Source organism: Glandiceps talaboti, chromosome 21 (assembly GCF_964340395.1).
Source record: "Glandiceps talaboti chromosome 21, keGlaTala1.1, whole genome shotgun sequence".
Taxonomy (NCBI): domain Eukaryota; kingdom Metazoa; phylum Hemichordata; class Enteropneusta; family Spengelidae; genus Glandiceps; species Glandiceps talaboti.
Window position 1 is genome coordinate 14714218 of NC_135569.1, and position 15135 is coordinate 14729352.

General features: G+C 38.0%; 1 protein-coding gene across 1 annotated transcript; it reads right to left on the reverse strand.

The window, feature by feature from the left end:
• Positions 1-1203: 1203 nt before the first annotated feature.
• Positions 1204-5013, reverse strand: LOC144451284 (sulfoquinovosidase-like). Its single transcript, XM_078142087.1, has 3 exons — positions 4705-5013; positions 2488-4261; positions 1204-1298 (listed from the first exon to the last, which is right to left on the reverse strand). Exons 1-3 carry the CDS (start codon positions 5011-5013, stop codon positions 1204-1206), a joined length of 2178 nt encoding a protein of 725 aa, XP_077998213.1.
• Between the last annotated feature and the right edge of the window lie 10122 nt (positions 5014-15135).

Below are 15135 nucleotides of genomic sequence, written 5' to 3' on the forward strand. Positions count from 1 at the left end.
ATTTTGATAGCCAATTATTGTACCTCAATATATGGATGATTTAACGTTATAACCTTGGTTCAATATACAAAAAGCATGATCCACAATAAAAAGATTTCAATGAACAATTTGAAACTCAAAATGTAAAAAAAAACAACACTACGTATATTTTTTGTTGCAGCCTCTTCAGATTTAATTTGTAACTTCTTGGTGTCAAAACGTATTATACATTGACTTAGTCTGTATAAAGAAATTGTTGATCTTTCCTTATTGCCACTTTGTTAACTTGCTGTCTCTTGTGGCTCTGTCGATCCACTTACAAACAATACACACAGTCAAACTTTACAGTAGGAAAGTAAACATTTGAAGCAATTAACATATTCAAATTCATGTGTAAACATTTCAGCGGAAGATTGTTTCTACTATTTTGTCTAAGAATACCTATTCCTATCACTTCCTCTATGTGTGTGTGTGTGTGTGTGTGTGTGTGTGTGTGTGTGTCAACGTGTGTATGGTGTGTCTCTGATATTGTTAGTCTGGCGCTGAAAATGTCTATCTTAAACATAAAAAACCTATCTTGTAGTGTAATTCCGTAAACTCACACGTAGATCGTAAAAAAAGTACCACCCTCTTTACCGACACCGTTTGACCAAACATCGGCCGACAGAAATAAACCCATTGCAAATGATTTGTATTCATTTTAATGTCTATATACCCTTGTCTTAATCTGTACAGTGGACAAAAACTACTGTGAAAATCAAGTCATAGGCAAACTACATATGTAAGATAGACACAAACTAAAACTACTGTTGTAATAGTTGACAATAATTACACTCACAGCAGGGTGGTGTCTCCGATACAAAGATAGTCTTCCTAAAGAGATCACATTCAACCTTATTGAGTTTTTACAGAATGATTCTATTCATATAACCGAGGCACCCGATCAACCATTTGTTTAATGTACCACATGCAACAACAAGTTTTAGTGTGTATCTTTCTCCCTTTGCCTGCCTATCGCTTGATTTAAACAGTTACCCTGTTTTGTGAATTGCAGGGTATGAATTTCTTTTCAGAATCATGGACTCCATGTATAGTTCAAAGTGTACACATTTTAAATCTGAGCTTCGAATCTGAATGTCAACATTTTCAATGATACAAGTGAAACTAAAAAAAAAATAATGCAGATATTATGCTTAGATTACTGAATTTGAAATAAAATAATTTCTACCGTGTAACGAAAATGTATACAATTAAGGTCACAACAATAGCAACGGCATACATCCACCAAGAACTAGTTGATACTTCCTCATGGACTGTCACTGAAAGAGAAATAGAGAAATAAAAAATAATTAAATATAACTCTGTGTTTCATTCATGCTTTATTATTCACTATGGAGATATGAATATTCATTAGTTGCTTGCCAAATTTGACCCCTTTGGTGACCTGTCACGCACAGTCGACGCTTCGCGGAATAGGGACCAAATAAGTACCTGCAGAATACATTTGTCGCTGACAATTTTGAAAAAACTATGAACAAACTTTTAAGTATTTTTTTTCTTATTTTCATGTTTTGCTGCTTGACTAGAGTTCAGCATTGCTCGTCGCAATGAAGAAGTTGAGTAGGACTTAACACTCCCTTATAGCAGAATCGAATGTTACTATACATGGTTCACTTCTGACGTCACGGTTATTTTTGATATCAAAATTCTGTGTGTAAGAATGTAAGAAAACCGAACTACTCATACATGTGGCATTGCAAGCTGTGTGATTATTATACATTTATTGCCTGGCAATGAGAACATTATTATACAATTATTGCCTGGCAATGAGGGCATTATTATACACTTATTGCCTGGCAATGAGGGCATTATTATACATTTATTGCCTGGCAATGAGGGCATTATTATACACTTATTGCCTGGCAATGAGGGCATTATTATACACTTATTGCCTGGCAATGAGGGCATTATTATACACTTATTGCCTGGCAATGAGAACATTATTATACATTTATTGCCTGGCAATGAGGGCATTATTATACACTTATTGCCTGGCAATGAGAACATTATTATACACTTATTGCCTGGCAATGAGGGCATTATTATACACTTATTGCCTGGCAATGAGGGCATTATTATACACTTATTGCCTGGCAATGAGGGCATTATACACTTATTGCCTGGCAATGAGGGCATTATACACTTATTGCCTGGCAATGAGGGCATTATTATACACTTATTGCCTGGCTATGAGGGCATTATTATACACTTCTTGCCTGGCTATGAGGGCACTAGCCGTCTACTATACCCTGCTTACCACTGTTGTTATAGCAACTATTTTCAAAGGCTGATAACCAAGGGAAACAGTTGCTATACAACAGATTGGGATTTGCTTTTGCTTTTACAGGATTTAATTTTTTTACCAAACAAACACACAAACAAACAAACAAACAACAAACAAACAAACAAACAAACAAACAAACAAACAAACAAACAAACGACAAATACCGTGTGTCAGTGATTGGAAAGTTCTTGTCCATTGTGAATCTTTCCTATAGAAGACGGGTGGATAGCCTAGTGGAGCGTCCACCACAATTCTCCGTCCGCCGCTGAGTTGTGTACCATTCCATAAGTATACCCAGTTGTCTTTGGGCAAGTACAGCTCCCAGTTCTCCTGATTCGCCTCACAGACGGGCGCCACCAATAGGTCACGGCCGTACAGGTATTGATATGCAATATTGTAAGTTTCTGGATCGTTTTCATAGTGAAGAAATAGAGGGCGTACTGTCGGGATGCCAAGTTTGGTGTTTTCAGTTATAGTCGCTTTGGTGTATTCAGTCAATGCGTGGTGTAGTTGTGTCAAACGAGCAAATTTCCACAGTGTGTCTTCGCTAGAGTAATACTGCCAGTTCACTTTCGGTCTGTTACCTTCGTGTGTTCTCATCATCGGGGTGAAAACCGACATTTCACCGGACCGAAGTAACAGTTCTTCCGACCGAGCATAATCAAAGAGGGCGGTATAGCCACCGATGTCGAAATGTGTTACACCACTCCCTACAACGCCAAGTGACAATGCAGCAGGGATGACTGAAGGTAAACCATCACCTCGGCTGTAATCAACAAACTGGTCACCAGCCCACATTATCGTACTGTGTTTCTGTGTACCGGAATAACCAGCTCGCATCCAGAAGAGAATTTCACCCAGCTTACCACTCTCCTCAACTGCTTGTCGGTTCAAAGTTGCCCATAGTACCGGCCATTTGTTATGAAGAACTTCTGGAGACTCACCACTATGAAATACAACGTTCTTTGTTGGTAGATATTCACTAAAATCAGCCATCCACCCTGACAGCCCTAACCCGATCATCCCCTTTTTGATGACGTCATTCTTATACCAATTCCACGCATCGGGATTGGTTAAATCTATGGTGCCACAATAGAACTCTCCAAAGTCAGCGACGTATGTATCGCCCTCTGGGGTCTTCACGAAATATCCATTTGCGTCAGCAATCTTGAACAAATCTCCTTCTTTGTTAAGATAGGGACTGATGTAAGTCAACACTGCTATTCCTTCATCTTTCAGCTTCTTAATCTCCTTGTCTAGATTGGGATAATGTTCGGGATTCCATTTCCAATTCCAGAAAATTCGGGACCCAAAGGATGTTTTGATTCTACCCGACCAGTCCTGTATCCACATTCCACTGATTTTAACACCGTGCCGTTTAGCTTGGTCGATGTATCCAAGCATAGCATCCGTACCACCCTGTACGCCTAACACGGCTCCGTTATGAAGCCAGGCTGGGAGCTCAGGTTGTCTACCAAGAAACGCGCTCACCTTTTGCACCAATGTGAGCATTGTCGGCGCGGTGTCGAAATATATCTTTCCTGGTTGACCACTCCATATTTCGACTTCATGAAACTTAGGGTGTCGAAAATCTAATACAGAGTACACGGTTGTGTCAAAATGACAGTAAAACTTTCGAGATGACACAAAGGTGGGTTCGGGGTAGTAGGTAGTGTGATAGGCACCACCACCGCCATCATTCTGATTGGATAACAGTGTAACCAACGTGCTCTTATTGCGTCCAACACCCTGTTCTCGAGTCCACAAAGGAAAATTATGGCCTCTAAGGTCGAAATAAGAGTATTGTTCACCACCACCGTATACATGTTCATCGACTTCAGCAAATAAACGAATCCAGTACCGATTGATATTTGTCGGAGTTTCCGTAAAAATGACAACATTCTCCTGATTTCCATCACTTCCGAATTTGACTTTGGTCTGTGTAGAAAGAGATAATTATATATCACAAATCGTAGAAGTACAACACATGAAAGTTGACTTTTGCATGTTGTTGAATTAGTACTCCTCGTATTGCCATTTTTGTTTTTGCCACTGAAACTGTAAGCCTGACAAAACAAATTTCGAAATTGTTATAAATGACATTTGTTCTGTTTTTCTGTCCCTCCTCCTTCCTGTCTTATTCCCTCTTTCATATCCTCTCTGTCCCTTTGCGTGTGATGCACGAGGCTCTGTCTAATTGTGTAGCCGCCTCTAAGACCACATATAATCTCCCGCACCTCCCCTCTCCCCCCTCTCTCTCTCTCTCTCTCTCTCTCTCTCTCTCTCTCTCTCTCTCTCTCTCTCTCTCTCTCTCTCTCTCTCTCTCTCTCTCTCTCTCTCGCTCTCTCTCTTGTTTACCGTATACAGACAAATATACGCACCAGATATTCTCCATTCCTTGAAAACGTGATAACATGATCCGATGATGGAGAATCGACAGTAAAGTCAGTGAGTGCGACCCTCTCTTGCAAATACTGGTCGATTTTAAAATTACCCAAATGTTCATCAATCCCAACGGCTGCGTTCCCAACATACAGGAAGGGAGAATCCCGAGTATGCTCTATTAACTTCGTGGCACCAACAGAAACAGATAAATGATTTAAACTGGCATCATACTCGACGTTGAAGGCGCTGTTCACACTCACTGAATAAGCGAGAATGAAGATGGCAATCGGCACTATTCGGATCATGGTGAGGTATTGTTGCTTGGTGACAACAAACTAAGACCTATTGAAATAATGATACAAAGAACGTAAACTTGTGACTGGCAAAGTTTATCTATCTATCTATCTATCTATCTATCTATCTATCTATCTATCTATCTATCTATCTATCTATCTATCTATCTATCTATCTACCTACCTACCTACCTACCTACCTACCTACCTACCTACCTACCTATCTATCTATCTATCTCGTGAGTTGGTTCCGTTGGTTGCAAAGTTGAGTTCTACTGCAGGAAATAAAGACGAGTTTGTATTCTTTAGCTGGTGGAGTGTTATACCCATCATATAATGTATCAATATATTATGTATACTGAAGCTAACCTTTTAATACTCCCAGTTTACTTAACACCTCCAGTAAGTTTGTTTGAAATATGTCTGTTTCAACATAGTGTATGAACTGCGAGTTGAAACTTGTTTCAATTGGGAGCGAGCAGACGTGTATATGTAATACTAATATTTGTCTGAACATAATCAATAATTCAATATATATTATTCCCCTATATTTTACGTCATTCAGCCTTGCCACTCACAAGTCGCTATTATACGAGTAGTGACAACCCCTTAGGTCACTAAAAAAAAGCTTGAATTATTTCTGGTCAGTACAGTCTGTCTAAAGTGGTTTGATGACGCGATGTTTTTTATTCTCAACAAACTATTTATGACAGTTACTTCTTTTTATTTAGCATTTTAGAGCAAGTGTGTGTATTATGTGGGGGTAGATGTCATTTGCTTGTTCATGATTGGCTCTGCAGTAGTCTTCACTGAAGCAGGGAGGGTTATTTCTGTTATTTTGGATCTGCAGACTGCATCAGTGCATGAGCTGGACGAACACGATAATTTAAAAAACGATGCGAGATGCGCGCTGACCAGTCAGAATCATTTAATAGATCACACGTATTTTCCAGCTGAATGAAGAAATATTTTGGGGAATGAAGTAATTATACTTCCTATTAGTCTTGCTGCCAGACTCGTGACTATCGTCCCTAATCTTTGAATGTATGCCGAGCGGCTTAGCCACGAGAAGAGAGGGACTCGTCTCTCACTTCTCGCGGCTTCGCCACTCAGGGCGCACTTCGTGACGGTGCGCCTTACAAAGCTAAGAGACGATCGATAGTCACTATCTGGCAGCGAGCCTAACCTCCGATCAACTCAAAACATAATTCATGAAAATTTGGGAAATATAATAAGGGCGTTTTGACTCATATTTCAAGGATGGAAATTGCACTGTGTTTTTTTAACCACGCCAGATAATCAAATAAAGCAATAATGTTGGAAAGAATTGTTCACGCCAGACAATAAAATGTAACAATATTTGTAAATTTGAAACACCAGATGATGAAATGTAGCAACTGTATATATTAGTGACACTATGTAAATATTTCAAATAAACAAATATAATTTTTCAATATACATCACATATATCATTTTTACCTCAGCACATAGTGTTTGTTGTATTGTTGACTTAGTGTAAACTCAGACCACTATATAGCGGTCTGACATGTAAACAAATTCACTGACAGCAATATAAATGACCTTTCCTACCTTATCAAATATAATATTTTATCAAAAGGTGGTCTGACTTCCAGTGTGATCTTTCTCTCCTATTTACACAACGAGATCAAACCATTGTTGGAGATCGCGTGTAGTTATATGTAAAGGTAGCATGGAGACCCTGGAATTCGGAACGCGAAATCGTAATTTTATTTTTTATTTGTTGATAGCATATGCCTTCAAAGTCTTAAATAACGCTACGTGCCATACTTTTTTTTTCAGTTTTATCATATTCCCGCAAGCCAGAGTTATTATTTCTAAATAAGAACGTTGCCGTAAAACAGGCTGTGGTTTGCGACGATGTTTTATCATTGTTTATTAAAACAAAAAAGAAACAACCTAAAATCCCATACAGTTGGATATTAGCACACAGGCACTCGAATAAATCTGTCTGATTTGGGGAAAAATGTATAGTGAATTCACTATACATTTAAAAAAAATCATACACATTGATTCGAGTGCCTGTGGATATTAGTACTAAATTGGGCATTCACTAACTTAATAAATACATGCCAACAGATAAGCATTTACTGATGGAACTTGTTACAAACAGGTATAGTAAATGACTGAATTGGATTAATAACACTTGGCACAGCATGTTGGAACAACAGAGACTTGTATTACATTTCATGGTTTGATAAGAACAGTTTTATGGACTCTTTACATATTCAAAAAACAAATTTCATGTTCTCCTACACATAATGAGGTTATAAAACTGTTAATATTTAAATAGCTTGCTTGTTACAGTGTGCCATGACAGGGAAGTGATTACATATTGAAGCAGAGAGGGATGGGTGTAGTCTAGCTGCTAGACCTCAGGCTTTAATTTCTTCTCAATACTCTGTTTCTGAAGGTGGCACACAATCAAGGGCGAAAGCCTTCGGTCGCCTTGACAGTGAGTAGAAAAGCCCGAAGGGTCTAGCAGCAAGACTAGGATGGGTGATGTCGCAGGAATGGGGGTAGCAAATGCCATTCCCATATCAAACTAATATTGAGTATTACCACATTGTTTCCCTGTGATCTCCTTTATATATATTTGGGATCCCCCCCAGTAGTCAAAACGACAACTCCCTTACTGGACTGTAAGCTTACTTCTGTAATGTTGTAGTACAAATGTACCTGTAGCATTAACATTACAATAGCGTTACTGAAGACAAGTATTTTATAAATTATAATAATTTTCATTACTTTATCATTTCCTTTACGATTACATCACGATTCCGGATTCCGAATTCCAGGGTTTTCGTGTTACGTCATGAAAAAGGCATGCTAGCCTTAAATTTTCAGGGTACGAGCAGAGATTTGTACCGGACAGTTATCTGGTACATGGTTGGCGTTAGACTCGGGTTTGGACCACGACTTTCCGTCTGTCATATACTCTGGGTACGGTATCAGGCAGACCAGTCAGCTCCTCATGGATTTTTTTTACCAGCTATCTCTTGTACATAAAATTTAAATAGCAGAAGCATGGATTGTAAACTGCTACTTATTGCTACATACACAGAACAAGTTAGTTGTGAACCAGTGACATGTAGGTATAGTTATGAACCGCATGTTACAAAATTAGTAACCGAGAAAAAAAATTGCATTGCTCCTGAATATGGAAACAATAATTTGATGCAGGACTAACAGTAGAAAAAAAATACTGTCACAGTGATGGGGAAAAATTGCTGCCTACCCTTTCCTCGAGTCCCCCCCCCCGAAATGAAATGGTTCTCCCCTAATGGGACTTTGACCAAACCAAGGTCATACTGTCCGTTTAGAGATAGGGTACGTGTATTCCACGCTAATATCTGTGTATATATCAGACAATGTGTAAGTAATCCACCTACCTTGCAATCCTAACACTTGCTCGTCAGCTGGCGGCACGTTCACAGATTTCCTAGATCATAGTATTAGTAGATGCCCTTTATGGTTCAGGCCTCCAGCTGGAACTACCGTATCTGATAACGATTAGTCAGTACTTGCTAACATGGCGGTCGCTCTTATCTCGATAATAATTCATTGGTGACATAACATAGGGGTGCTTTATAGTTAGCTTTGACTGATAACGGAGGCTGATTGGGTCCGTTGATAGGGCAGTCGCAAACGGTGCGTCTTGTACGATGCCGTAAAAGAGGCTGTGGTTTACGACGATGTTAGTAGGGTAGCCCTATGAATTTGTAGGACCAGGTGAACCCAAATACTAAGCCTGCCACTACTCTACACAACAACACAACACACGTGGTTGGGGGCAAAGGTCAACTTTATTTGCAGTTGGCCAAAAATAATTATGCTGTACATAGAATTCGAAGAATATTTGCAAGAGGCACAATGGATCTATAACATTAGTAATACAGTTATGTAATACACCATGTGCCAGCAGCCTCTGTCAAAGAACACTATATCATATCATAATCATATTCACAGCCTCGTACATGGTTTTAAACTCCAATAACGCTCGAACTAGACATAAGATCAGGAACATACGTCGTGTCGTTCCGGCGTAACCAGCCTCCTTTTGGACCGATGTGTGAGGGCGCCCGTCACGACGTACCCTGCAGACTATTATTGTACACGAGTATTCATATTTTAATATTTATAAATAGATTTGGGGATGTGATATTGGTATTATACTGCGTAGGTTGAAAGTTGAACGTGGATGTAATAATTCTTCTATGAAGACGTCGACGGATAGATTTACACATTTCATACAAACAACAGCAAAATAAGTAATGAAATAAATAGTGTGTACAAACAAAAATAGGGGTACACCATTTGATGGGGGCGGGGGGCTGGAGAATTTTTGAAAAAAAAAAACATACCAAAATGAAAAAAAAAATGTTACTTTTGGCCTGCAACATTTTTTTTGCCTCACCTACAAACCAACTGAAGATAACTTGAGTACATGTGCCTGCAGTTTTGGTGGCGGCTATTACTTTAAAGGAATGTTGAACATATACACATCTAAGGATTTACACTTCAGAAAAAAATGTTTTAACTCAATTGATGATATAATTATCGCAATGTTAATCATACTTTTCAATAAAATTCCATAAAGGTCGTGGTTTTGTCACGTTTCTATGGCCGTCCACATTTGATTTTGACTCGAAAACGAGGCTGGAGTCTCTTATGGAAGTAAACTTTATTACGTGGAGATAGAGGTCTATGGACGCCTGCTATCCTGACATGTTAAAATTGCACCGGAGAGCAGCATTTTAGTCCTTGAATTTCCAATATTGTATCAAACCAATGTTTTTAATTTCTTTTTTTTTCTCTCTATACTTCAAAGTTTATTGATCAGGGACGTTGAATTCGTTGCCAGGAAACGTCATTAAAAATGTAAAAGGAGTAAGATACACCTGAATTCATAATTTATATTATTTACACGATTGTGTTAAATCTACTACATACTTTCCTGTCAAAATACATACATAGGTATAATTTTTTTGTCATGAATATAGTACATAGTTTAGACAGAGCGGGGGAAATACGGCCATTCCAGATTGCAAACAGGAATACCGCACCCGCGCTCAACTTGGCGGTATCATTACCTCATTGTACTGTTTCTTAAGAGCTTTGTCCCTTGGTATTCTGTAGACGTGTAAATCAGGGATGCATTTTGTATTGTTCAGACATCGAGGAAAGCAGCAGCGCTCTATGATTAACTGAGTAACCTATACCATGTATACCCCCAAGGTACACATAGACAGGAAGTAGAGTGCCACCGGCCAATTTTGCAAAAGGCCTATTGTTCGTTTAGTGACGTACATATAAGTGTTGGTAGACACGCCCTATTCAGTGATAATTTCAAGGTCAAGATAAAAAGCGCATTTTTTGTTGAAGTTAGAGGGTTCAAATTATTATATATAAATAGAGGTTTCCTGCAGCAGAAACAGTCACTAGATGGTACATCTAATTAGTATGTCAACTTGCTATCTAACATGGCACTTCAGATGACAGATCTCACAACTAACACACAAGATGGACATAGAAAAGATGGAAAAGAACCTGCTTCGAGTATGAGACAAACTATTTCACAGCTTGCTAGTGGATTCGCGAATTCTACATCTCTACACGGTGTTTCTAGAATTGCATCTTCGACATTAGTATCGAGAAAGGTTGTATGGTCATTTCTAGTTCTCTCGGCTACTTCTCTTTACTTATATCACACAAGTTACTTGTTAAGGAACTATTTACGGTACAACGTTGACATCAAGCTAACTATTCACAAAGAAAGTCAACTGCGGTTTCCAGCTGTGCTGCTGTGTAACACCAATCGTGTTCGAATCTCTGTAGCTAAAGACTCGAAGTATAGGGACCTGGCGCAGATCGATTCGTCGGAACTGTCGTTTTCGTATAATGGTAAGTAGTTTCCGATAATCAGATTAATAAGTTAATTAAACCAGCCCTGTTTTAAGAAAAAAAAAACGAAAATATATACCAAAGATGGCGAAATATGAGGCGGCAGACTTTTGTAATCTTGCGCTGACTTTTGTAGAGTTAAGGCCAAATTTAGGAGTAGAACATGGAAAGAATTTTCACATTCTGACATATATTGTATTTAACAATGTGGACATTTCTTGACCCCTTGGAACAAAGTTTGGTGTCAAAAACTATCAAAAGCATTTCACATATTTTTCTTCTCAAAAACTCCCAAATTATGCACCTTCAATTCTATAGTGTCATCGCTAGATTACATTTTTCAAAGTAGATCATACAATTTTGAGAGTTATTGTTATATAATGTTGTTCTAATTGTAAATGAAAACTATAACGCATAAAGTATAAATATATATTACTAGTTATGCCGAATACATTATGGAATACTACCACCATGTACCAACATTTTCTTCGAAACAACAACAACAACAACAACAACAACAACAACAACAACAACAACAACAACAACGGTTTAGTACTAAGTGTATGGGTTCTTCGTCTTTATTCGGTTTCATTTTGTCAAAATGTAAACATATTGAGAACGACGTGAAATGTGTTTTTTCCCCGATGGTGAAATAATGAAAATATATTTTGCTATCAGAACGAAGTATTAATTGCTTATTTGCAATGACTATTAAAAACAGTGTGATGGGATGTCACTTATTTCGAAACGTCTTTGAAAGATTTTGTATTCATATAAATAGCCTATCACTACACTATTGCGCTATCCTAACTGTAGCCTACCTGTAGACTTGAGGACGGCTATCCCTACACTATTGCGCTATGCTAACTGTAGCCTACGTGTATATAGACTTGAGAACGGCTATCGCTACACTATTGCGCTATCCTAACTATAGCCTACCTGTAGACTTGAGGACGGCTATCGCTACACTATTGCGCTATGCTAACTGTAGCCTACCTGTAGACTTGACAACGGCTATCGCAACACTATTGCGCTATCCTAACTGTAGCCTACCTGTAGACTTGAGGACGACTATCCTTACACTATTGCGCTATGCTAACTGTACATGTAGCCTACGTGTAGACTTGAGGACGGCTATCGCTGCACTATTGCGCTATGCTAACTGTAGCCTACGTGTAGACTTGAGGACGGCTATCGCTGCACTATTGCGCTATGCTAACTGTAGCCTACGTGTAGACTTGAGGACGGCTATCGCTGCACTATTGCGCTATGCTAACTATAGCCTACGTGTAGACTTGAGGACGGCTATCGCTGCACTATTGCGCTATGCTAACTGTAGCCTACGTGTAGACTTGAGGACGGCTATCGCTACACTATTGTGCTATGCTAACTGTTAGAACAGAACTTGAAGTTGCACAACATATATTGTTAGGGTAAATTTTCATCAGGACCCTATCAAAAATGAAAATGTTGTACCGTTTCACCAAATCTTTGCTAAAACGATTATCAATGTTTTAATAAGCAGACTCCGTGTACCTAGCCAACATATGTGTGATGATTTTAGGAACTACTTTATTGTTAACCCAATGATACGTATACCAGTACTGAGTTATTAGTAGCCTTATCACTGCGTATTGATATAGTAGAAGTTACATGTGCTTTTTCCGAACTATGGCGGACTGTAATAAAGTTGAAGTGTTGAGTTCTAAGACAAAACCTCTCCGTGGTTTGTGTAAACCGTGTGCTTTGGTATGAAAGTATCACAATATGTTTATCGGTTGGAGATAAGGGAATGTGGTTAACACTAATGCGACATTCTGGGAATGAATCCTGGGGCTAGCTTTATCATCATGGAAATAATTCAAGTACGTATTTCCACCTCGCCTTTCATTGACATAACTTAATTTTAGTATATTTGTAAATATAATTGAATCGTCACGCAAGAAAAAACACAACACATTCGGTCTTGATTGTTTGGTATGACATACTAGTAGGTATGAAAACGAATGTGAAGGGCACATTTTGACGGATCATGGAAGTGTCACACAAGTCTAATAGATTACTGACATATGTGGTATGTGTCTATATATATGTGGCCAATTGGAAGCAAGTACGCCACAACAATTCCGTCTAATTATCATGGAACAATACTAGTTCCGTGTTTTGTTAAATACAAAAATACACATATGAATGTACTGATTGAACGTGAACAGTATTATAAACAGATGGACAATCGAGGTTGTCAAAGATGATATGCATTAGGCCGATTAGAACATCCATAATTAACGATGACCATTCAATTGAGAAAACTCCACGAATTGTCTTTCTGAAACCACCTTACAACTGGGAAATTCAATTCAATTCAATTCAATTCAATGCATTCCTTTAATGTAACGTCAGTTTTTAAAATTTAATCAGCGACTAACTGTGCACAAGAACAAGCAAAGTAATGAAAAACATAAATATATTATAAATCCAAGTACAAAAACTCTTTGAATACAAATATACGTTATTACAGTACAAACATAGAGATATGCCAGAATAATAATCAGGGTTTTTTTACTTTAAAATAGTTGGTAAATGGGGAGTCAGGAAATAGCTTACAGCTAGTCTGGGCCTGTCCCCTCACATATGGAAAAATTCACAGCAGAACTCAATATGACTCAAATATGTAATATGTTATGTACACACCTTAGATATTGATCATATAGTAACATTACAAGGCTCTTTTAATACAATATGAACAAAAAAAGAGAAAAAAAGTGGTAAATGAGTTCTGTTACATTTGGGTACTATGGTTTATATCGAAAGCGTTTTCGAAACTCTGCTACTCTTGGTTGGACCATGTATTTAAGAACGCAAAAGTCCGTATATTTTTTCATATGTGATGGTAGCGAATTCCAAAGTTTCGCCCCAAAATACAAAAATGAGTCTAGAATTCATACCTTTTCTTCTTACATGTTTGATGCACAATTTGAATTTGTTTTCTTAGATTGTATTTGAGATGTACTGATGTGAATAAAGTCTACATAAAAGGTTGTGGTCACAAATTTATTGACCTCAATGATAACTGAATGCTTCCTTGATAGTTCTAGGATAGATAATTGTGACATCTATAATAAAGCTGTATACCTTAGATTGAAACCATTGCAAGCAAATTTCAATCCCTGTAATGAACTCGTCCCATCCTCTGTTTATCTCTAGTACGACAACAGTTCTACACAATAGAAAGCAGTAATGAACGTGAGAGAGTAAACCTTTGACAATTCCTAAATCTACATGATTGTTTCAAGTTACCTGCTAAATTTTTGTAGTAGTAGTAGTAGTAGAGAGAGAGAGAGAGAGAGAGAGAGAGAGAGAGAGAGAGAGAGAGAGAGAGAGAGAGAGAGAGAGAGAGAGAGAGAGCGTGCATTTCCATCATTGTAACAGTAAAAATGGATTGTATTATTGAACATGAAATGTGAAATGGCATTATGAATACATGAACTAAGAATGACCATTAATTATTAAAACGACAATTTGCTTTCATATGAATATTTCTGAAGAAAAGTTTGAAAATTGTATACATAATAAATGAATATATCGAGATATTACTGTTATTAGCTTTTACTTTTATAGTTTATGTCAATCATAGCAGTCATATGTCGTTCAGCCAAGGAAAATGTCGTGACCTAGGGGGGTCTTTGTCAGTACGAGTCCATTGACGAGTAGTGACAACTCTTAGGTCCCAAGTATTTTCCGGCTAAATTAATGGAGAATACCATAATTATAAAAGAGCCAGTAATATCAATGAAATATCGGCGAAAGTAATGGTAATTTTGATTGTTTTGACTAATACTTCAAACCCAGCAGAACCAGTGACGTAGACACACGTTGTCGTGACATAGACGCGCGTTGTCGTGACGTAGAACGACCCGAGTATATATGCAATATTTGTTGTTCTAAATGGCTTGAGCATTGTATAATTAGATGTTATTGTCCAATATTCCCCAATATGTCACCCTGAAATTCACGCATATAAATTATTTCCTCTCTAGGACCCTGTATGAAAAACGACATATTATGTAACACGGTGAACGACACAACTAACTCTTGTGTGAAACCGTACATGTGGTGTAACGGTGTACGTGATTGCCCTAACGCAGCTGACGAACTTCAGTGCAGTTTTCGTAAGTACATATAACAGGAAAA

Coding starts and splice junctions, on each gene's coding strand:
- LOC144451284 (XM_078142087.1), bottom strand. CDS start 5,013: ATGATCCGAATAGTGCCGATTGCCATCTTCATTCTCGCTTATTCAGTG. Junction 4,262..4,704: donor CAAGGAATGGAGAATATCTG/GTGCGTATATTT, acceptor CTTTCTACACAG/ACCAAAGTCAAATTCGGAAG. Junction 1,299..2,487: donor TTTCCAATCACTGACACACG/GTATTTGTCGTT, acceptor TTTCTCTTTCAG/TGACAGTCCATGAGGAAGTA.